Source organism: Chelonia mydas, chromosome 11 (genome assembly GCF_015237465.2).
Source record: "Chelonia mydas isolate rCheMyd1 chromosome 11, rCheMyd1.pri.v2, whole genome shotgun sequence".
In the NCBI taxonomy this organism is placed as follows: domain Eukaryota; kingdom Metazoa; phylum Chordata; order Testudines; family Cheloniidae; genus Chelonia; species Chelonia mydas.
In genome coordinates, this window is record NC_051251.2 from 28,240,224 (window position 1) to 28,265,673 (window position 25,450).

The following is a 25,450-nucleotide window of genomic DNA, read 5'->3' on the forward strand; positions in this document are numbered from 1 at the left end:
ATATTGTTTTAAAATGGTTAAAACTCATAATTTTGTGCAAATAGGAAAATTTAAATAAATAAAAATAGAAAAAAATCCTTAAAATTGATATCTGTCAAAATTGTAAAAAAATAAAAATTGAATTATGCCAACCCTAATTACATTGTACTTATAACTTCTTATATGAAATGAATGTGGTAAGAAAAGATAGAGCTGCACACTGTATTGTACATACAAACCCTAGTTAAGTGGAACCAAATTTTTTTTTTTAAATTGAATACATGCAGATATATATTACCGTTGAAAAGAAATGAGACTTTTGGTGGAATTATAATAAAAGTAATGAAGGAAAATTATATGTTTAAAAATATTACTAACACTGGAAAAACTGCACACAGCTTGTTTTAAGGATTTTCTTCCTAAAATTGTATAAGTGGAAGCAAGTTAACTTGCCAGAGTTTTTTTTTCTCTCTCTCTCTAACGTGGTAAACGTAGGTAATAACCTCAAAAAATGTAAGAGGAACAACCAACTCTTGCTTTAAATGGCAACAAAGTGGGTGAGGAATAAAAAATCAAGAAAATCTGTAATTATTTTTGGTAATGTATTACATATGGTTCAAGATTAGCCTTGGCCAACAAGCCAGTATAAATGCTCAGTCACATATTGATGGATGAAATTAAATTAATAGCCACACAGTGTATTGATTTATTAAAATAAAATTAAGACAGCTTTGAGCTTCCCCCTCCACTCTCCAAGGCTGTTGTTCATCAGCAAATCAGTCAGTGTATTTTTTTTACATTGAAATAAGATTAATTCATGGCTGTTTGATTCTTATTAAATTATATCCCTGTGTTGCTCATTTCTCCTTTTGTCAAGTTCCAAATTTGCTGCAAAATGTACTTGAATCTAGCACCGTGTTCCAGCTGAAGGGAAATTATTTTGCATTGCTTTTTTTATGTTTTCGTGTAATCTGTTGGGACCTAGTAAATCTGCAGATGTTTAACAGGAAGGAAAAAAGCTATGTACATCTTTTTTTGTGTAAGCCTACTTTGGAATTTCTATTTCCTTTCAGTTTTGACTTTGAAAGCTTGGAGAACAATGTGGAAAATTCAATGGATAAATCCAAACCTTGGAGCCGTTCCATTGAAGACCTGCATAGAGGAAGTAACTTACCCTCGCCAGTTGGCAATAGCATTTCCCGCTCTGGCAGGCATTCTACTCTACGGTAAGGCCATTTAATCAGGAAGTAGGACTACCTTAGAAATGTGGGTTCATGAGTGAGGAGGATCACATTGGTTTTAAAGTTATAATAATAATAATTTGCATTTGTATAACACCTTTCATCCCTAAGCCCTGTACAGATTCGACATACGTAGGAACACTTTGCACTGAAATGCAACCAACTTTCAGGTGGAATGAAGCAGTAACTTTACAGCACACAGCAGCTCTACGCAACTGTTGAGGGGATTAAGAGAGGAATACATCGTCCATTTTCAGTGGCAGAGTAATTTAAGCAATTGAATAATGTAATTATTCAAATTAGAATGTAGCTAGCACACTGAGTGCAATCTCTTCTCTTGCAGACAGTGCCAAGGGGTCTTTAATGACCGCAGGTGGTCAGGCCTTCATATCTAACATCTCATCCAAAATGCAGCATCTCCAACAGCACATTACCCTCTGAAAATCATGCAGGAGCACTGAATCAAAGGGAAGACTATTTCCCTGTTGCAATACCAACATCACCTCTGGCAGCACTCTGAATTTTGCTTTGAGGTCTCCTATCCAGGAATTGAACACACATTCACCCTATTTAGTTTGTCATATCTGACAGGATAACCGCCGAAGAAAGCAGAGAGGGTGACTATTTTATATATGTTCATGCTACATGGATACTTTTTCATGTTACTCAACATAATGAACAGCAACTTTAGGGTACCAATATAGTCAGTTGTGTCGGCAATTCAATATGGCAGATGGAATTTAATGGTCTGTGGTTTTCAGTTGTTTGGCCCCTTTTGGATATTTCTGGGTAATATCAGCTGTTGAGAGGATAAGGAAACTTGGAACCACCAAATATTTAGTAATTTATTCTAGATCTTCCACTTGAAGTTCAGATTTAACTTGCCAAGTACTGCTAGGTTGGGCTTTCTTAGTCCCAGATCAGGGGATAAATGGATGCACTTCAAGCTACAGCAGCAGTTGGAATGGATCTGAAGTCTAAAAGATTTAATTCAAGGATTTCAGAAGGCTAAAAGGAGAAAAGTGGAGACTTGGAGCTGGACGCAGCCCTTGCTGAGAATACACAGAATTGTAAAATGAAGTGAAATCAAGTTGGCCCAGGGAACAGGGTTTTCCTGAAAATGTAGCACAGGAGAAATCTTTTTTATTCTCATTGATGCACTGAATTATTTAAGTGGGTCATTTTAATCTCCTCTAAAAGGTACTGTCACCGTGCCTGGTACCCCTGAGAAGGCCAATATGACACACCCCCTTATGCTACTTGTGGACTGCAAAAGGATTTTAGTATAGGCATTTCATTCAGAATCTGGTATTTATTGTTCAATAATGTTATTTTAGGTGGATTCTAGTCCTGTTCTTTGTCACTGGGAGGTGTGTGTGACTAGTATACCAGGAATGCATAATTCAGGTGTGCATTACATGTTGCTTACATTTTTTCTCTTCCTTTCCTCTCGTTTCCTTCCATCCTTCTTTCCTCTTTCACATATCCCCTCTTTCCTCCTCCTCTTCTTTTCCATATCACCTCCTCCTCCTGTGCATCCTTCCTTTCCCTTCTTCTCCCTTTTCCAAACCTCCTCCTCCTATCCTTCATTCCTTACATTTTCCTCATCCACTCTCATCCATCTTTCAAAATGCCATCAGATCGGTTTCTCTGCATGAACAACTTCAGTTCAAACGCCGCCAGAGCTGCTTTTCACCCAACTGTCTCTGGAGCGGCTTCAGTTTACACTCTGCTGGTGAGGCTTCAAGCCGGAAAATCTCGTAAGTCATAGGTGTAAGGTTACACCCAGGAGAGCTGTGTAGTACATGGTAGCAGGGTATTTAACTGCTGCTCATGTTTTATAATATGATAACCACATGTCTTGGGTGAGGCATTATGCCAAAAGTGGGGGTTCCCAGCTTCCGAAATGTGCAGTTATCACATTATAATTCATATTTCAAAGTGTAGTTTGGTTCTGTAGAGTGGGTTGTAAAAAGAAAAAATAAATTTGAAAATTGTAGTTTGAAACAAATAGTTGTTTTCATGTGAATAGTTTTATAAGATTTATACATAAACTGCAAAGCCATAGTTGTTGTTTATAGTATTGCATAATTTAGTATTATTAATAGTAATAGTAATAACAACATCGGCTCAAACTCAGACTTATTTGTACTCAGACCTAAGGAGAGTTTTATCTGATTGAGGACTTCAGGATTTGGCCACATAATGATAAATAACAAAAGCTTATTTCAGTTGCATCTGAAAACACTGCAGGACTATAACCCAGTAGGACCCCTATGCCCCTATCCAGTTGCTGTATTCCAGGTGCTTCATCCTAAACGATGCACACTGTGTACGGGGCCATTTTCTAACCGATGTTCCTTTTTTACAGGAAAGCTGCATTTTAGGGGAATAAACTAACTTTCAAAGTCTTTTTAATTAGAAAAAAAGTGTTTTTTTCTGAAACAGACTTTTTGCTGTGCAAATCAGCAGCACCTGACTTATGTCAATTTCTTTACGATTATTTTCATTATTATTTCTGTAAGATGGCAGGCGTCTTGGGTTACACTCGTTCCAATGGCTTGAATTATTCCTAACAATGTTTAACTTGTATAGGTCTTCAAAGCTTAGCTGAAGCTACTAGTATGTGTTTACACTGTGGTAAAAAACCGGCTGGCACTGAGACTCAGGGCCTGGGTCAGCTGACTCAGGCTCTCAGGGCCTGGGCTGGAGGCTATAAAATTGCAGTATATACATTTGGACTTGGGCTAGAGCCCCTGGCTGTGAGACCCTTCCCGCTTGCGGGGTCTCAGAGTCTGACCTGCAGCCTGTGAGCCCAAGTCTTTTATTGCAGTGTAGACATTCCCATAGGGTCCTGGATTGTCCTAATGCCTGGGTTGTAGTTATGTTTAGTTAAAATACAATGAATCTGAAAGAAAAACCAGACAATGTTGTGAAGTAGGTGTAGAGCCAAATTCTGCCCTCACTTATAGTGATGCAACTCCACTGATATAGGCCAAATTTATCCCTACTGTAAATCCCTCATAGTTGATAACATTGTCCTTGTCTTCCTATCCGTTTGTTTGTCCCTGTCTTATGCATGGCCAACATTATCCATCACTTTTCAAGTTGTTACTTTAATTGACTTTCTGCAGCTCTTAGTGTCAAATTCTGCCTAATTCCAGGCTCATAATTGTTTCCATAGCAACTAATATATTTTAAAGAGGAAAGAGCGTGGCAAGACTGGGGACAGAAAACTCAAAAATGTGGGCAGAATAAGAAATGTACGTGGCTTAACTGAAATATATGATAGAGGGTGGTGCTTTAGGGATTTTATTGTCACTTAACTGGGATGACAGCATTACTCGCACTTGAGAGTCATGCTCTTATTTCATATTTAAGCCAATACAAATTCTTGAGTACCCTTCTCCATTATGTATTCTGTGTATGCTGAATAGGCCAAATACTGAGGTCTTTACTTGGGTTGTACTCAGACAAGCTTCATTTATATCATTGGACTCTATGGAAGCTTGCCTGAGTTAAAAAGAAGTGGGAACTTCAGGAGTTGACTGTATCCTGAATATATTTTCTTTTGTATGAATGCGTAGGTATATATTTTGGAGGTGATAAGGTTCCCTCAGAATCAGTTTTCATTCAAATTTGCACTTAAAACAGGACAAAAATCCCTGTATCTCATATTCTAAAGATTTAATTTAGTCTCCAAATTTAACTCAGTCACTATTCATGGGCCTGTACATCTGCAACTTTGAAACCACTGGAAGAGTTCTTTTCCTTGTTTAAAAATGGTACATGGGGGGGGAGTTGTTCTTGGGTGAAGAATAACATACATTCCGTTTCACCTGGACCAAATGTTTATTCCCCAGCTAGAGTGGAGATGCTGATAGGCCTCCATTATTTCAATGTTTGTGGGTGCTGCTATTTTAAAATGTTTTCTAAGCTTCCCCTTTTTGGGAGCATCCTTCCCTGCCTTTTGTAGAGTGCAAGTTCATTATCTCTCAGTCAAGGGGATCCAGTTATGGAACCAGAGGGAATCAGGTGAATCCAGAGTCTTGTGAACATCAGAACGACACTCACAACATTGACACCCCCTTCTATCCCTAAATCCCTACCCCCCACCAAAAAAACCCCCCTCTACCCCAAGCAGAGTTTTGACCCCAGAAACAGAGAAGTGCCAGTGACTCCATGAAGTCCACTAGGGACTTGCTTTATTATTATTGCTTTTACATGAAGACCTTCATGGTCATTGGTGCCAGTATAAAATCCTAAGCTAGATAGGTGGGGCTGGGAAAGTTGAATAACAATACGGTGTAACAGACCTAATTCACCAAGGCACTTAAGCACATGCCTAATTTTAAGCACATAAGTAGTCCCACTGAAATCAATGTGTTAGGCATGTCCTTTGCTCTACTGGGGCTTTCATTCACTTTATATACATTAGTTTGTTGCATGGATGTTTTATAGTTGTCCATGAAGGGTCTGTAGAAGCTGCATGAATGGCTTGTAACTGTTAGACTTACTTATCAGTTTGACTGCTTAGGGTTCAATCCTACAAAGTGCTGAGCGATGAGCTCCCTTGGCAGCTCTTCTTGGCAGTGTTACCGGAGAAGCATGGGCATGGAGACTGAACTAGGTCTTCAGGCTGGCTAGATGACAGATGTGGGGATCTGTGCTGTACCACATCTATGGCAAACTAGAGCTCTCCAGACTCTGAAGGGGTCAGCTCAGCACCTTTCACAAGAACTAAACTCATTAACACATTCTTAGTAAATTCAATAAAAGGAAAGAAATGGTTGCACTAGTACTGAAGTGGTCTGTTATTAAATCTAGATGAGGACTATATGAGACTGGGGAACCTTGGCTATAATGTATAGTCAGCAACGATTTTCCTTTCCCTCCAACTGGCTTTTTCCATATGGATGCAGTGTAACAAATTTGGAAATATCGGATCATACATTCACACAGCAGACATCAGCACAAGTATAAAAACATAAAGTAGCCCAGCCACAGATGACCCCCCCTCTGCGTGTCTAACTGTAGAAACTATTATGGGGAGGGTCCATTTTTTTCTTCTTCAGAAACTTTTTATTGGTTTTCTTTAAAAGAGGGGCAAAGGCAATAAAAGAAGAACCATATGAGTTTAATTACTAGAGTAAATATACTATCAATGACATAATTTTTGACGTGCAGCAGAGAGGAACTCAAAACCAACAGTCATCTGAATGTTCACATCAGCCTAACATTTGGTAACAAGAAATGAAAAGAAAGCAATAGAAGCTCAGGGCATAACCTCATCCACCCAAGTTTGGCTCAGTTCTAAGTGAGGGGTCTGAGCTACTGCCAATATATTCTAATGCTAGGAAGGAAACAAATACCATAGGGCAGTATTACAATTGCCACTAAATAAAAAAGCACTGATTCCAGTGCATAGAATCAAAGTAAAGAAGTCCATATGCTAAAGCCGTCACCAGTCTATGTCACGTAAGTTTCTTTGAGGCAAGTAGCATTTGATATAGAGAGCATATCGGAATCAAGGGTAAAATTCCATTCTCCAGTCTGCAGTATGAATATCTTCTCTGCACTGCAGCTTTCTATTGCATATTCTGTACTTGTTCCTCACCCTGAATAGCCACTAAATTCAATGAAAGTTCTGTGAGCATAATGATAATAGAATGTTTTAACGGTGATCCATGGTGTGGAGGATGATGGGGGGGGGGGGGGGGGAGGAGGCAGGGATATTGCCCTAAGTGGAAACCCAAAGCACAGAGCAAAAACACAAAGAGTGACGCTGGAGTAAACCCACATAACGAACTAGTCTATATCAGAGTCCACAGAATTGGATAGCTCACTATCTTTCTGCAGAGAGGTGAACTAGATAACTTTTCGATCACCTTTTTGACTGGCTGTAAAAGGGTTTTCTTCTAGAGGGGAATCTCAGAACAAACATCTGCTGGTTCTGTTTAGCTGCAGTTTTGCCGGATACAGTAAAGATATGTTCATACCTGTTGCCGACAGGTGTTGTTTAGCTAGCATGAATCTACTCTGCTTCTTCAGAAGAGATGAATATATAAGATTACAGATTGAATGTGGACCCTTTAAGATCCAGCTTCTTAAATGTGCTCACTAATGTAAGGATTTGAGTAGGCATCTGGAAAGGCACATAAGTAATTAGGAGAGTGGGTCAGGAGTTTTCTCAGACTGAGCAGATTTCTTTTCAGGTAGTCTCTGGGTGAATATTATATAATTATATAATCTGTAGTCAGATGTATATAATCTGTAGGCAGGGGGGCCCAGAGTAATCCCAAGAGCTTCAAAATATTCTCACTCCCCAGACTCCATTTCTTCTGGCACTCCAGGCAGCCTGAAATTCTGGATCCTGGCTTTGTTCTCCAAGTCATCTTTTATTAGTATAAGGAGTGTTGTTTCCATCTGTTACATCTGACAAAAAAATCTATAGATATTTAAAGGAATTTTGGAAATGGAGAAGAGGCACTGGATTTTGAAGACTTTTTCCTAAAAATGGTAGACTGTAGATAACAATAGGTTTGATTATTAACATCCAAAATGTAAATCACATGTTCTTTCTTTAGCACCTTGAAACAGATGTGAGAGAATTACAGAAAAGATCTCTACATAGCTACAACTAATTTAGAACATTATGTTGCAGCTTCTTCTCCATTTTTAAGAAATATATGTACTTTAATGAATAAAGGCAGCTGTCTTTAATTTCCCAATTCATGTTCAAATGGGGGCTCCAAAAGGGAACTACTTAGTCACATAGCTGACCTTTGTGCCACACAGAGCTATGCATTGCTTTCAATTCCTGTCCAGCATAGATCTGACCCCTAGCTAGCATATAATGAATTCATATTACGTTTAGATAGCTTGAGTTCATTATTTGGGCAAACAGTGAATTTCCCACTTTGAGAATGGAAGGAAAAGGTGCATAAGTGTTCAGCATTGGCAGATGCTGAACACAGTCACAAGTGTTTACTCAAATAGGCTATAGAAAACAGTTTTTAATGTATGAAACTTTCATTATGACAACTGAAACCACACAAAAGTTGCCTGATTTCATATTTGATAATAAACTTTGGGCCTGATCTTGTTAAGTGCTGAGTGCCCCCAACTCCTGCTAAAAGTCACCTGTCTGAATTCAGACCTTGAAACTCAGTATAGGTTAGCTAAATGTTACAACTTTTCAAGTGAACTTGGGTCCTGTTTCTATCAAACCTGCATCCAGTTTTGAGTGAACTGGAGCTATTTATGTTTTTGGGTTCCTTTTAGCTCAAAACTCAAGTCTGTAAACTCAAGTGAATTGAAAGCAAATGAAAAGTTTACACAAGCCCCCGAGAACCAAAACTGCACAGCTGTCACCAAGGAGTAGAACTTTGCTTCGCTCTCCATAACTTATCACTTGACACTCATTTCTCACTAAAGATGCCATTTCTTACTCTTCTAATAGCATAACGGATGCAGCCTTGGAAATTTCTGAGACAACAAGGTAGGATGTGGTAACTCCCTAGCACAGTGAATTCTAAGAAGGCAATTCCTGATACAATTTGCCATGACACAGAGCTGGCTTAGTGATTTTATTTCATACGTATTAGTTGAAGAAAGACTTTGCTTGTATGTCTTTCCATTGGAACGCATGTGGCAGCCCTACAACGAAAGCATGATTTTTTCCTTCCAAAGGCTTTTTCCTTTCCTAAAAAGCTGCATATGACAGTGGGAAGCTAATGGAATTTTCAAACAAAATTAATTGCAGACTTCATTCAAACTCTGTGTACTCTGGAGAGCTTCTATCCATGGCACCCATTTCCCTTTAACTAGAGATCTGATCCCTACTGGGACTGAAGGAGGAAGGTGGGCAAGGCAGAATTAAGGCAGTTATAAGCCCAGACCCTCTGCTCTGAGCACACTATACAGAGGATAATGCAAAGAACTGACTACAAAAAATCAGTGAACTATTTTGCCTCTGTATTCAACAGCTGTACAGACAAGTGGAACCAAATGTGTAATATTTAAAAACTAATTCAGAGAATTGTAATACTTTCCTGAATTAGGTGTCCTGCATAATATTTTATATTTATGAATGGAAAATTTAACATTAGTTGGGATGAGAGCACCAGTGATGCCAACTTTTGCAATTTTATCACAAATTTCGTGTTATCTGGTGTTTTTCTTAAAGTTCTGGCTCCTGGAGTTGTGTTATTTTTCTGAGAACCTCATCTTTCACTTAAAAAAAAGTTTTTGGTCTTCATGGTTGAGCAGAAAAATTTGAAAATGTGACCCCACTAAAGGCTCAAAAACCAGAGGGCCAGTAAAAACAGCTCAAAATGTTCTTTTAAAAAACTCTCAACATTTTAAGCCAATCTCATGATTTTGGGGGGCCTGCTGCATGAGTTTTGAATGTTTGGGGTTGGCAATACTGGAGCACCTTTCCATGCTGTTACTTGCAGAGATATGAATTTCTTTAATTAGGTTAAAACTTGGTGTCTCAATCAGTGAAATAGAGTGAACCTGACAAGTGCACAAGGAGAAGCTGCTAGCCTGAAGTGGCTGAGAAAAATTGAATGACTTTGACCTAATAGGAGGAAGCAAGAGGTCTTGAGTAGTCAAGAACAAGTAGATGGTCTGAGGTGGGTTAAGAGAAAAGGTAATAGCTGAGTGTATGCAAACAGCCTAGAACACCAAGGAGAAAATGCAGAGCTGGGGCAACCGAATATATGTCTGTTTCCCAGAGCAGCCTAAAAAGAAATGGCTAGCCTAGGGCAAAATGAGAAGAAGTTAGCCCTCCCACCCACCACATTGGATAAAAGTTAGTGATCAGCCCAAAGTGACTGTAAGAATTTGCTGCCCCTCATCAAGGAGCTAGGACTCTTTACTATATAAATATGATATTGTGCACAAAAGTAAAATCAGGCCTCGTGGCCTATGACAAATGGAAACCTTCTGGTAATTAGTTTTGCCTTTATGTTCATTTAAACTTATAAATATTGAGGGTTACCATTTAAATCCAAACAAAGTTGTTGGCTTGCGAACCATTTCGAGCCACATAAATATAGTGAGGCCTCATAAAAAGTTGCCTGTGGCCTTGTATTGATTTTGCATTGTCACAATAAAGGAAGGTGAGCAAATGCCTGGTGTGGATATTCTGGGTCATTTGACTATTGGGAGTAGCTGTGAAAAAAAACTAAACCAGTTTCCAGAATAACTAGGTTTTATTTCAGATTTAGAGAGACTAATTCTTATTAAAGAAATGAATGGGTGACATATTTCAACTCCATTTACTGAAATGATACTGAGGAGGAAAAATATTAGTAAATGAGGAATACTCAGAGCTTAGGAACACTGTACTTTGTGATTCTTTTGGTCTTTGAATTTTCAGTGGACAGTAGCAAGGCAGACTTCTGTCTATCAAAAATTAATAATTTACTTGAGTTATTGCAGTGAAGAAGCAGAATACGAGAAGGAAGAGAGAGAGAGAAAGACTGACAGTACATGAAAAACACCTTTAGTCACATAAAATCACATTAAAAACTATTCAAGAATGTTAAAAAATTACAATATATACACAAAAAGATATGAATAAAATAAAGCAAAACACATCTTAAGCAAACATTAAACAAGGATCAATAAAGCATCATCATCACCTGGTTCACGCAAAATATTGTTAATACACCAAGTCAACCCAAAAGTGTCCAGATTACAAGTCAATCTGTAGCTAGGCCACAATCAGAGTGTGGAACAGCCCTAGCACATCACACCGCTCTGTCCCAGCCATTATGTTCTGGTGATATTTCAAAGGCTAGTGTTGCTTGACCCAGCAAGAAGTTAGCCAGGCAGGAAACAGGCTGAATGAGAGCACTGTATCTCACTGTGAGAATAAACAGGGGCTTGGAGAAAACCAGTCCAAAACTGCTAAAAGCTGTTGCAAAAAAACAAAAAGAGAAATCGAACAGGGGCAGTGTAGGAGAAAATGAAACACTGTGTCTGAAGCCAAACAGATGGGGCACTGCGCAGACACTTCAGGGGTAATGTGGTGCACAAAACAACTGATTGCTACGATGCTGTGCAGGACCCTCCACTGCAAGTCACCGGAGCGCTTAGGAAGAGGAGGTTTGTGCAGCATCCTCAAAGCTGGGGACAGAGACATCCCCCAGGCTGCATCAGGACCATCAGAGAGGGTTGCATAATGCTGCCGCAGCTTGCCACACATGCCATAGAACTGCCTCTTAGTTATGGTTATAAAAGGAACATTCACCAAACCCTTCCAAGACAGCAATCTGCCTGTTGCACCAGGATCTCATCCACAGAAGGGAGACAACTAGTGAGGGTAACACAGGATACCTGCTGGAAGAACAGTCCCTGCAAAAACTTTTTGCAAACACTGAACAGCCTGCTGAGGGAGCACACCTGGAATTCAGCCAGGACCTTGTCCAAAAAATGTACAGACCAGATTATGCTCTGAACAGCAAGAGCTCTCGGAGACTTCCAGATTGACCAACTAGGAACAACCATGTGGGACACCTTGGTCAACCCACCCTGGGTAAAAGCTGTAATCAGGCTCCTGGAGAAAACTTAGCGGGAAAATATGGGTTAAAAAACGGTGGCTCTTCCAAGAGCCATAAACTGGAAAATGCCTGGTCTGATTGCATGCTTTGCAAAAGTAGCTAGGTTTTTAAAAGACCATTATAGAATGGAGGCAAATCGAGCCTCTGTGATTGAGACGGCAAGGGATGTCCAGGCTTGCTGAACAGATGGGAGGTGAAGGGATGCCTCCCTGCTGACTAAATCAGTGAGACTCTGGCCCCCTTCATCTTGGCAGGAACAGCAAATCAGGGTGCAACCAGTGGTAACTATTAAAAAATGGTTAATATGCCTCTGAATCTGGCCAAAAGTCTCGGGTGGAGGGGGTCCAGACACACTAGCCAGTTCCAGAAGATTGAGGCCACAAGATTGTTGGCAGTCAAAACCTACCTCCAAAAAAGAGAGTCCAGGAAGGAGCCAGTGCCATTTCTGCAAATGCCCTTGCACCTTCTCCTCAGTCCGCACCCACTTCCTTAGCATATATTGTTCAGATCCAAAAAAGACCCGCAGCATCTTAATCGCAGAGGTGCCACTGCAATTGTTGAAATTCAAGTCCTGTTATAATTCGGTATTAAAGCGGTACTGGGAATCACAGGCAGGAAGAGGGAGAGACACACTGACAGAGACATAATGATGATCAGACAAGTGAGTGGGAAACATGGAAGACCAAACAAACATATTCACACTGGCCTTCATGTTATAAAAGTGATCCATTCTAGCCCCTGAGACCTGACTGGGAGTAGCCTTCAGCTAAGAGTACTGCCTAACAATGGGCTGAGAGAACTTCCAAACATCTACTAGCGCAAAGGTCTGGAGACAATACAGTTCCTTGGCTGACTGAGGGTGTGGCTCCTCATGGTTCATGTCTAAAACATAATCTACAGTGGAACTGAAATTTCCTCCGAGGACAATAATAGTATCAGGGTCAGAGCCAAGCAGCACGGGCAAGTGTCTGCAGAAAGGACACAATCTCACCTCAGAATAGGGGCATACACAGTAAAATGATTTTAAAAAATAGTGCCAATACGTGTCTCCACCTGGAGGAACCAGCTCTGCACAATCTCCTTCACAGAAAGGATCAGTGCCCCTGCATCCTGGAAAAAGAGAACAGCTACCCCAGCAGTGACATTGGAGCCATAGCTTGAGAATGCTTTCACTTCCTATTCCTTCAACCAGTTCCCCTGATTGTCAGGGTCTCAGGGTGCGCCTCTTGCAAAAGGACAACATCAGCCCATTTTTGTCTGAGAAATTCAAAGAGTTGTGTTCTTTTATGACCATCCTGGCATCCGTTAATATTTAGAGCCAAAGTTGAGCAGCGCCATGAAGACTAAAAGCAGAAGGTCAAGCAGCAGAGAGAAACAATAGAAATTGGAAGTACTTTGAACAAGATGAGCCATGGAGAGACCTATATATCTTGAACAATCCCCAAGCTTCTGCACCTTGCTCAGCAACTTTTTGAGATGGAAATGTTTCCTACGATCAACTGAGGTCTCTCAAGACAAGGGCAGCTGAATGAGCAAAGCACTGTAAGACATGGAAATAGCCCTGGACCCTTTAGTGCTGTCCAAAAAGTCACAAATCTCCTTCACGCTGTACCCACCCTGGCTGAGACATCAGGAACCAGTAAGGAGTCAGAGAGATTATCGTCATCCTCTTCATCTCCCTCAGACTCCACCTGCTCAGACAAATGTTGAACCGCGACTATAACATTCTCATCATTCATGAAGGAGGGAGATTCAGTGGGAGCAGCTGGCATGTCTGTTTTCCCAAAAAGGGTAGGCAGTGCAGCCTCAGGTGGGGACCCAGCATCATCATTGCAGCATGCAGGATTGGGGGCTTGAGGACTCACCATGCCAGGGAAAGACAGTACCCCACTGGGAGCTCCAGGCATGGAGCTACCTCCCAGTGCAATGCTATCCTTCTGAGGACACACATCTCCATCCTCAGCCACTGTCAGCAGATCAGGATTCCTCCAAAGTCTTAGCCCCTGTTAGAAAGGAGTCACGCCTAAATCCATCTTGTTGGTCTGTTCTTTACCCACATCTCTACAATCTCTCTCTGCTCCCTATGCCGGGAGGTACTCCTCAATCTCCAGGACTTGTTTCTGTCCAGGCGCAAGTGATGGGGTCACAGCAGAGGTTCCACTGTGGGGGCTGCTCCCTAGACAATGGCAGACCACCTATGGTGAGGAGGAGGTGATAGAATCTGGCAATGCAGATGCAGGCTCTGTTTTCTGCTGGTCCCTTGATCCCCCAGCTTCCTTCCCATTTTCGTGGGGTCCCACTTCCTTACCATGGACCCCAGAGCCAGTAGTCCCTTGGCAGGACCCCCTCAAATGAAATATTTCTCCACAAAGGAAATATTTCATACTTTCAGAGGTAGCAAACACTGTCTAATCTGCCCCATCCATGTGGTGCTTTTAAATCAGGTTCAAGGAGTGTTCAGGGTTATTTGGAATCACATAAACCTGGTGCCAGAATGACATAACATGCCTCACCTCTGGCTTCTTTCAGCCTAACAGCAGAAACTACCTTTCCATAACAGGATAGATCATACACTAGTGTCTCATTGTGAAGGAAATGGGAAAACATTGGAAAAACAGGAGTAAACAAGTAAACAACACAGTGCAAGAGACAGCAGGCACATATGAAACCCCAGGCTTAGGGGTCAAAATGATAAACCTATCTGAATTAGACCCCATGAAGAAAACACCCCCACTTCCCAGGAAAAGGAGGGGGAACCAACTACACCCCTAAAATAAACAGCAAGTAACAAAAAAAGGACAAACTAATAGAAACCCAGCTAGTGTACACAGCACATGCCATGCACAGCCTCACTCTCAGAAACTGCCACAATCCCGAGAGAGAGAGAGAGAGAATTTAAGTTACAGGCTAAACAGATTACATATGACTTTCCTTGGGCTGGCCAGATGGTTATTGTTTTAAAAGGTACCAGTCATCATTAGACATCACAGAAATGTGTTTGTAATTCCATTCAGGCTGTGGTTAGAGAGAGGTGGCTCTTAATTTTAAAAGTTGTGATTATGTATTGAAACTAGATTGACTGATACCAAAATCTGGATCGCTCTTTTTCACTTTTTTTTTTTTAACATATAAACCCAAAACTGTCTATGGGATAAATTGTGAAAAGTGCAGTGCCAAATGTGAAGACGCCCGCCTGTGTCTGAGGAAGGCTTCTTTTTACAAATGATGGCAACGAGTAAACTGGCCATGTTTTATCTATGAATGTCTTTTTTCTCAAAAGGAACCACTTGTGTAATTAATATAATTTTTTCAGGTATTTTAGTGGCATTAATGTTATTTAAATCACTATTGCTATCTCTTCATTGATTTTTAGACTCTATTCCTGCATTTGGAGATCTGAGTTTGATAGTTTGAAGACAGCAAATGTAATAAATGTTGGGCTCAAACAGTCAGTTTACTGCAAAGACAGGCACGGAGAAAAAGAGAGATGCACGAAAATGGGCTAAAATCTGGGAGCTCAACTCCAAACTTCTTGAACGCCTTATTAAACTCATGCATGTGTAGGGACTGTAGAACCAGACCATGTAGAAACATGCTTATGTGTGTTGTAACATCCTTTCACTCTCAGATTATACTAACTGGTCCAGATATATGAATTCAGCCATGCTAACAGCCAGACCTGACCAAATGCTGAGATAAGAGGATGATTTTACTGCCACAAAGTTTGTGGTTGTAAATCTGCAGGAAGCAACATTCTCAGCAGCACTGGATATAGGAATACAGAATATAATCACATGACCGTGTCATTATATGACCGTGTCATCATATGACCATGAGCAGCTGAGAGCAACATGGCCATTTAGCATGGAGGAGCGTTGCTACAACATGGATGGAGCAAACAATCCAGATTCCACAGGAGGTGGAATACATGGTGTGCACAGAAAACACTGCTCCTCCAGATTACTGTCACACTCCAGGTGCCAGATTAAGACACGAGAGTGAGTGCACCAAACTCAGTAAGTCTAAATGTCATATGGACTTAGATATTGATATGGCATCCACAGCTGATGTGCAGATATACACCATTGTATAACTAGCTGCCAGTACCTGAGGTCAACAGCTACTCCCACCCTCACAGTCTGCCAGCTGACATATAATTGCAACCCCAAGAGGCCGTCAGTGCACATCTGACACAATCTGTATCTTGCAATACTATGCTTCCCCTCCATGTCTTTAGGATGTATTTGTGTATGGTAACATAGGCTGCTACTTGCCTCACTGAAACTGAGTAGTCCTGCCATGTCTCTTGTGTGCCCCTCGAGATAGGTGAAGCCCCTAATTTAGCTTCTGGAAACTGCTTGAATTTTCACTCTCTGGGCTTGATTTTGCTCTCGCTTACGCTGGTGTAAATCAGTAGTATGACTGAGGTCAGTAGGATTACAGTGGTGTCTAAGGCCTTCTTTATGGATCTATTTTAATATTGGTTCAGCATGTGCTATAGGATTTTTCCAAAACCACACCTCCTTTCTACCAGACAACACCCACTTATCCCATAGCACCTTGCATGCAGAGTCCAGGTGCATGGCTGCATGAGAGAGCACACAGTGTTGCAAAATGTCTTCCATTCCTTTTGCACAGTTTTCCTGGCAATCCATGGGGCAAACAGACCCTCTGAATTTGAGGGACACAACTTAGCTGATACCAGACATTAATCTGTAGTGCCTATCTAGATTATCATGCTGTTGGTAGTTCATTTCAAAAGATTATCATGGCCATAATTACAATTTTCTCATTATATATTCAGTTTCTGAATTCGCTAAGAGAGTAAGAATGTAACTGTATCGTTCTTGTACATTGATCTCTTATTTTCTTATGCATGGCTTTTCAGTTTTGCTTTTGTCTACAACCTGGTATCTCATGAAGAAATGAAATTTGTGTTTCTGTAATGGTCCATGGAAATGGCAGATTTAGAGAGTTCCCTTTTTATTTGTTCCATGGACTCACCTAATAGGATTTAAGTTGGTTTACAAGAGTCAGAGTCTAATAAAAATAACACATGCTTCTGTTTTGGGGAAGGCTCTAGAAAGCTGGTTTTTCCCCCAAGTACTTTTAGAGGACTTTCAGAAACTTCATCTTCTTCAGCATGAAAGCCAGACATTTTTAAATAGAATCTGGTCTCTAATTACTCTATTATTCAGGTAACACAGCAGTGAAAATTATAGCTGTAAGGTCAAATTCTGATTGTTACGTATGTTTGGACTCAGAGACATCCATATAATTCCTCACATGTTATAAAGAGAAGATTTTAGACCTGTGTAGAACGTGTGGAACAAATCTGAAACCTTTCCTTTTATGGACAACTATTTCTGTCTTGTTATATTTCCATCAAAGATGCAGCTACCTGTCTTTAGGTGAGTGATATTATTGGCAATGGCAGTGGTTGCATTGTATGGAAAAGAAGGGACTGGCAGTTTACAGGCTTTGTGCTGACTGACTGGTTTTGCCAGGCCTGAAGTTAGCACAGTGGTGATTAACAGATCACTCTGACAGTGACTAATGCTGGAGTGCCAAGATCCAGAGAGGTGCCAAAATATCCAAGAACAAAGAATAGCTGCTGAACTAATGCCTTCATTGTTTCACTTACTGTTTCAGATAGGGCTGCTTTCTTACTGACACCTCAACAAATGCAGAAAGGATACTTAATGAAACCAGGAATATTGGAGCGCAAAGAGTTCTCAGCTAGCAGCCTGATCTTTCCTCCTCTCAGTGTGCTTCCCTTCCTGAGGAGCCCCACTGAAGCCTTAGGGATTGGGATTACCCTTGTGCAAACCTAGCACAATGTGGCATAAACAGAATGCGACATGAGGCTTAAAGTGTAAAGAAGATGCTTCTTTTTTTTGTTCTTGTGTCTTGTGTTTGCTGTCTAGTTGGATAGCGGATGCTTGTATATCCAGTAGACTAGGGAATTCGCATATTTTCATAAATGCTGGAGACCTACAGCTGCTTCCATACTTATACTATCTACAGAAGTTGTCCTGTGACTGATAAAAGTTCCTCATTTATTTGCAGGTATAATACCTTGCCGAGCAGAAGAACACTAAAAAATTCAAGATTAGTGAGTAAAAAAGACGATGTTCATGTCTGCATCATGTGTTTACGTGCCATAATGAATTACCAGGTACTTCCATTCCAATGATTTTTGACAAAATAACTCTTTTACTTTCTGGAGGTGGAAGAAGAAGCTAGGCATAATCATTTTTAAAAATAAAGCAGATGTGAAAGCTTAATTTCTTACCTGTTACTATACAGTATATTTGCTATATTTATATTCAGTCCATTATAGGCCAAATTCTGTTCTCACTTACATGGAGGCAGTTTTCCTTAACTCAGTGGAAGCTGCACTCCTGTAACTGAGATCAGCCCAATATATAGACCTGATATGTGTGAAGTTTAATGGGAATTATACAGAACAGTTAGAATGTTATGCAAATGGCAGATATCAGATTTCTCTCTACGTGCTTATTGCAAAGCAATAATAATAAAACTGCAAGGGAAAGAGTAAACTAGATCAAAATGAATCTTCATTTCAGAATTTCTCTGTATTGTCACTGTGAAGTTGTGGTCATACAGCACATTCTTGTGGTTTCAGACACTCTGGATTTTCTCTGTAACAATTGCTGTTAACAGTTACATATTTCCAAAAAAAGCTTCTCAAAAACATTATCTTTGTTTTGCCTTGTACAACCTCTGAAGTATTATTTCTAACCATTTATTTATTTAGGAACTATTAACAAGTTTACAAACCCTTGCCATGAACATATCAGAAACAACACAGTTGTTACAACAGTGAGCTGTTGTTTACAAGAGACATACAGGAATATAGTAATAAGATCTCTGTTTAACAGGGTGTTTCCATATTACAGAGTGAGCATCATTACAAAACCTATGACATGTCGTTTCTGCTTGCACATATTTAACCGACAGGCATGTCTCTCAAAAGTTAATATTAAAAAAAAATGGACAGAGGTGCGGGGTTTTTTTGGAGGTGAATGTACTTTGAGTATTGAATAAATGACAGCTAAATATCTAAGTATCTATTTGTCCTCTATTTTGCTGCACACATAATTGGTGCATTCATTTTTCCATCACCACAAGCTCCAATGTTTTTTAACCAACCCTCTACAGTTGGACTATTTTTCTTTTTTCAATGAGAGACTATCAGTAGTCTAGCTGCTATTAGTAGGTGAGAGAGAAATTCTGCATTTCCTTGTGTGTGACCACTTCCACCAGGAAGCCCCAGGAGGATTACCAAAGGATCCTTTGGTAATAAATATCCAACAGTTTGTGTTATCTGGTTACGGATTGCGTACCAAAACTTTCTAATGACTGGACATGTCTGAGAAGTATTTCCGGCACCAGCGTATAGGGTAAATTCTGCTTCTGGTTATACCATAGCCAGAGGAATTTGCTGAAGTATTGAAAATCAGTGGCTTTACTCCAGGTTTACACCCATGAAATTGAGAGTGGAATTTAAACCTATGGGCCAGATCCTCAGCTGGTCTAAAGCAGCATAGCTCCACACATCTCTAATGAAAAAAGCATGGATAATGATCTATTGCTATAATAATTGAATGTTTTTCTTAATTCAGTTATGGTTTTCTGCATATTTAAAACACATAAACAGTAATTGTCTTACAAATATTATAAACCGTTATATAGAAATATAGATAGGTGTGTGTTAGAACGCATATACTATTCTGTATTGGATTAGAAACTCTTTTTTGAAGGGTAAATGACACACTTGATTGATCAAAAGGTCCAAAATTGGGGGAGGGGGCAGGCAGAAAATAGAAAAAAGAAAAGGATGAGGGGCTGGCAATGGGCATTCCAGAAGATTATTAGAGTCTGTGTTTGTCAGATGCCTCACAGCCAAACCAAAAGTACTTTCCATACTGCTGGTGGAAGAACAGTTGGTATGTACAATATTAAATGTAAATGTGCTGACTGATACTGTAAACTTGACAAAGTTTTGTTTGGCATACAAAGCTATGAAGGGTTGCCAGAATTGGTCATAGATATGTAATTTACTGGAATTTTTGAAAGAATAATTGCAGTCTCAAAACTGAAACAGTGTTTCCCCTTCCCATTTCAGTATGGATTCAATATGGTCATGTCCCATCCACATGCTGTTAATGAAATTGCACTAAGCCTGAACAACAAGAATCCCAGGTAAGATGTCAGGAATTGAGGACCTGGGTAAGTAAAGAATATTCTGCATTTGATGGCTTTTACAGATGCTTTTCAAACTTGCCTATGAACAGGTTTTTTGCACCAGAATAACTAAATCAATTTAGATGCAATGGTGCAACCTCTAATGTAGATACACTTAAACTAGTTAAAATTACACTGAAACCAGGTTTCAGAGTAGCAGCCATGTTAGTCTGTATCCGCAAAAAGAAAAGGAGGACTTGTGGCACCTCAGAGACTAACAAATTTATTTGAGCATAAGCTTTTGTGAGCTACAGCTCACTTCATTGGATGCATTCAGATTGCATCCGATGAAGCGAGCTGTAGCTCGCAAAAGCTTATGCTCAAATAAATTTGTTAGTCTCTGAGGTGCCACAAGTCCTCCTTTTCTTTTTGCTGAAACCATGTTCACTTAAGCCTGTAATTACTAGTAATATACCGCATGGGTCTGTAATTAGGGGTTTGGACAGGTGTGACTACATTGATTTTAAATTGATTTAGATATTATAGGGAAAGGGGTGAAATCCTGGCCCTGTTGAACTCAATGGGAGATTTGCCATTGAATTCAATGGATCCAGGATTTCAACCAAGGTTTATAATACAGACAAACCCTTTGACACCCAACTGTTTTAGAACCCAGCACAGGTTTTGTAAGAGAGCTAGCGAGAACAATGTTATTGCTCATTAAAGTGGAAGTTCCTTGGCTTGTAAGCTCTTCAGAACAGGGACTGTCTTTTATTCTATGTTTGTACAGTGCCTGTACAAAGTGGCTTCATTCGTACTTGGGTTCCTTGCTGCATGCTTACTCCTCTCTCACTCCCCACACACTCTTGCTCTGCTGGGAGTTGCCAAGCTAAAGTTTGGATCCCCAGAATTTCCAGATCTCAGGACCCTGAGAAATAATTGAATGTAGGTTGAAGCCAAATACGAGAAACAGTCTTGTATATACAGTGAAAGATAAAACTACAGAAAGCGAGGAAAACTGAGATCATATCACCACAGTCTTTCTGCAGTGCTTCCTCTTTAGAATGTAGACATCTGAAATTATGTTGTTCTGGTCGAAGTTGGTGCATGACTTCCTGTAGTCAGACGTGTGGAAGGGTATGAAAACGGTATTGCCCAATCTCACAATATTATAAGTCACAGGATATTTAGTGGGTTTTTTTAAAGCTCCATCTCTAGTAATCAGGTGATTATTTAAGAATCTCAGCTTTCATTTTTTAATAAAGCTAAGAACCCCAAAGAATCATAAAGCAGAAGGCAAATGTGAAGAAACCAAAATGTATTATGGTTTAAAATCTTATGATTTTTAAGCTACTCTCGATTTTGGGAGCCTGGCTTGTGAGCTGAATGGGTGAGGGTTGCTGTTCTGTGGAAAGAGGGAAGCAGCAGCTCTGTGCTATATCCTCCGTATAACCAAGCACCATAACCATACACACTGAACCACTGGAGCTCCACAGAAATTAGTGGGCTAATTGGAGGGTGGACTCAGGGAGTAGACATAATTTCAGCATGTTCCTCTTGTGCCCAAATGGATGCGACCAAAGCAACATTAATTGTCCCTCCTGCCTGCCAGCCCAGATGGAAATGGTGTAGGATGCACATACCAATGGCAGACTTTGCAGCTATGGGAGAGATGGCTGCTGCAATCAGCCTGGAGGAGTTCAGGATCCTCATGATCCCTCTGTACACCAGATGGGTCCTGGGGATCTGTGGGTTAGTGGGCCTTGCCCCTTCCTATCTATAATCAGTATGAATCCCTCTACTTGAAGGGGAGGACATGAATGATATTCCATTAAAGAACTCTTTGAACCTACTAGCAGAGTTTTGATCCTCCTGTGGGTTTTTGTGGGGCAGGGAAAAAACTGGCAATTAGAATCTGATTTTAAAATATAAAAATCCATTCAGGATTGTCGGGAAAGTTAATATTTTATCTGTGTCCAGCTCTTACTGTAACAGTTTAAAAGCAAAATGGCATCTCCATCTAAGGCCCTGATTTAAGAAAGCACCTAAGCATGTGATTAATTCCTTATATGTCTTTGTGATTTTACTGCCTGTCAGTAGTTCTTCCGGACAAGGCCATACGAGTGCCCTTGCCTTAGCTGTGCAATGCAAGGAGTATGATGAGTTCCATTATGTTACAGGCACTTGGAGTTTGTTGCATGCTTTTCTATCAGCAATATTTTAGATTAATTATTTTTCTTTTTATGGATGAAAGGGAATGATCTTCGTGTGAGCTTGGCCACCACCCAGCGTGCTCAGAATTTCCCACTAAGGAGGGGAAAACATGATAAAACATCGCATAATTCAGTGACGATAGGCACCTCTTGTTATATTGTAGTATAAATAAAATAATTGTCATGGAGGATTTTTCACAATTGTATCTAGGAAAACCGTAGATTTGAATCAAAAGCACATTCCTTTAATGTTGAACTTTTAGGGGAAATATGCCGTATTATGGTAAAAATAGCTGACCAATAATAGCTGTTCATGATGTGTGTGAATTTAGTAAAGCGATCCCCCTTTAAGTATATATAAAACCACTCACCTGCATTATGGAGTGCCAAGTACTCTGGATCTGAAGATGCTCAGAATGTTGCAGGAGATTCTCAGCACCTTGCAGAATCAGGCTTTCAAAGTGACTTAAAGGGTAAAAAGATACTGAGGGCAAATAATTGTATTCAGTCATCACATCCATCTTGCAAATGAGGTAGAAGCTGAATCATCACTTTATTGTCATTAATTCTTGTGTTTTCTTTCTTTTTTAACAGAACAAAAGCCCTTGTCTTAGAACTGTTAGCAGCCGTTTGTCTTGTCAGAGGAGGGCATGAAATAATTTTATCTGCGTTCGATAACTTTAAGGAGGTATGTTATTCTGCTTCATCAGAACCTGATGCGCATACATATAGTTTTGATATGGTCTGCTGGAGCTTCCTGGTTTATCTTAATTTCCTGAGGTATGGAGAGTGGCTGATGTTCCACAAACTACTTTGAGATCAGTGACATAAACAGAGGGTTAGGGCCTGATTCTGATCTGACACCAGTTCTACTCCATTGAGCTCCAGTAGAGTTAATCGTCATTCAGGCTGAAATTAGTGAGAACAGAATCAGGTGATGCTTTGATGAAATGATAAGTCTCATAAGAGATTCTGTTTTCCACATTTCACACCTAAATTTAAAGTGTTTGTTTTTATTATATGAGTCTTAATATACAAGTAGAGATGAACCCGTGTGGCAGATTTTGGGTGCAGATTTGAATGTCTCCAGAGTTGCAGGAAGGAAATGGATTCAGATTCAAATTTTGAACCCATCTCTAAATATAACCAGACTTTCCATTCTTCTGCTTGTGGAACTCCCTTGAAGTCCATGGGAGTGTAAATCAATATCAGGATTGTTGTCATTTCAGAAGCATCTGACTGTTCAGAATGAAAGCTAAAAATTCTCAAAAACTCTTAACATAATGTTGCCTCCTGTACGTTCATCTGTTTACACTCAGTTTTCCTTGGGCTGTCCTTACCACTTTCATATTGGCTATCAAATATGACATAGCAAGATAGGAGACTGAGGCCTCCTATTTCATTCATTTTAATTAGATGTGAGAAAATATAGTATTGGATTCACTATTGCTAAATTCAATTTTTAAAATAGCATAGAAATTCAAATCAAAATGATATGAGCTGGGATATAAAACACAAATTTTCAGGTTGATTTGCAGAACTGAAATAGCTGGCATGCAGTAATTCTGTGCACTCTTGACCAACAGTTTGTCTATATTAGAGCTGGAGGTGTGATGTCCAGCTTGAGGAGACATACCCGTGTTAGCTCTCATCAAGCAACTGTGCTAAAAACAGAAGTCTAGCCAAAGTGGTGGGAGGGGATATCCACCTGAGATGCAGTTTAGGATTCCTTTTATAGGTTCTCAGATGAACCAAACACAGTTTTCGTTTCTAAATTGCTCTTCCACTTTATAGGGCCATTTCCAAAGTTCTCTGAGTGCAAAACTACTTTTGCCATCAGTGGAATTTCACATGTGGAGGGATTGCAAAATCAAACCTCGGGGTGGAATCCTGACCCTCTTGAAGTCAATGGCAAAACTCCCATTGACTAAAGTAAAGCAAGGTTTTCTTCCTGGGTGTTGGAGATATATACGTTTGGGTTCATCATGAAAGAGAAAATTGTTGCTTCACCAAGTTTGATCTGTCCTAAAATTGTTAGAATTTGATGAATACCAACTAGATTGTGAACAAATGTGGGGTTTCTTTTGTTTTTTATTAAACCCTCCATTGCTGTTGAGATAAAAAATAAATATTTTTCAATTGTCCAACCCAGAAAGCAAGTGTAAGCTCAGTCATTTGGTTGTTCTGCAGTGAGAAGCTAACACACATTGAACTAAATTCTAATGCAGAGAACTCCTGTTTCTGAAAGGTTGTCATACAGCCCCTAGCTGGCTTCCCAGAAGCTTGCCATCCATTTTCCACCTCATAATGCCTCGCTCCTCCCTAACCATGTAAACAGCAGGAAACATTTTTATTTCTGGAGCTTTGTTTCTTTAGCTAAGTAAAATGTATATGTTGGGCCAGTTAACTGTGACCCTTTACATACCGCAGAAAAAATAAATGTCTGATTCACAACAATCTTACTTGGAATTTCATCTCAATTAATACTTGACTCTCTTATCAGCTGTAGTACTTAAGGTGGGATTTTCAAAAGCACTCTGCGTTAAGCTAACTTTGCTCCCACTGAAGTCACTAGTAGTTTTACCTTTACTACCTTTAGCACATAGTCTGATAGTAAAATTATGCTTTCAACCACACTGATGGAAGTTGTTCCCCCCCAAAAAAAATTGCTTTGCATTTTGGGAATTCTCCCAACTAGAATTCGGATGTAAAATTACACCTATTATTATGCAACTTTAGCATACCTATAGTTGCTGGACAGCTGTAATTTCAGATTCTGAGCATAATTTTGAAAGTGGTCTCCACCTTGCCTCTACTACACCCTCAATCTTGCAAGAGCAAATAATTGTGAGCATGGTTTTGTACCTAGAACTACATAGGAATGTATTTGATGTCATTTACACGTCTGCTTCCATGATTGCACTTGTATGTCAGGTAATTATAGATATAAATGATATTATTTGTGCCTGTAGATAACTGTGGTTATAACCCTGTGCCTGTCAATTGCAGTGACACAATGGAAAATTGGTACATTGAAATCAGGCACTCTATCCACAGACTGAAAAAGAATCGTGGTCCTGTTGTGTAGGCACAGAACTGGGTATTGGAGTTTTAATCCAGCTCTTTCACTCGTTCATTTGTGGCTTTGGGCAAGTTACTTAACATCTCTGACATAAAAAGAAAAGGAGGACTTGTGGCACCTTAGAGACTAACAGATTTATTTGAGCATAAG

At 39.9% G+C, this 25,450-nt stretch overlaps 1 protein-coding gene across 14 annotated transcripts in view; it reads left to right on the plus strand.

Moving 5' to 3' along the window:
• FMNL2 (formin like 2) overlaps positions 1-25,450 on the plus strand; it is a 268,077-nt gene that overhangs the window by 173,016 nt on the left and 69,611 nt on the right. For 9 of the 14 annotated variants that reach the window (XM_043525637.1, XM_043525640.1, XM_043525638.1 and 6 more), the window contains exons 6-10: positions 1,053-1,205; positions 2,861-2,980; positions 17,864-17,972; positions 19,947-20,023; positions 22,813-22,906. In XM_043525637.1, the coding sequence (XP_043381572.1) occupies positions 1,053-1,205; positions 2,861-2,980; positions 17,864-17,972; positions 19,947-20,023; positions 22,813-22,906 (553 nt within the window). The remainder of the gene's footprint in view (positions 1-1,052; positions 1,206-2,860; positions 2,981-17,863; positions 17,973-19,946; positions 20,024-22,812; positions 22,907-25,450) is intronic. The other 5 variants (XM_043525644.1, XM_007056681.4, XM_027819032.3 and 2 more) reach the window with 1 other exon arrangement.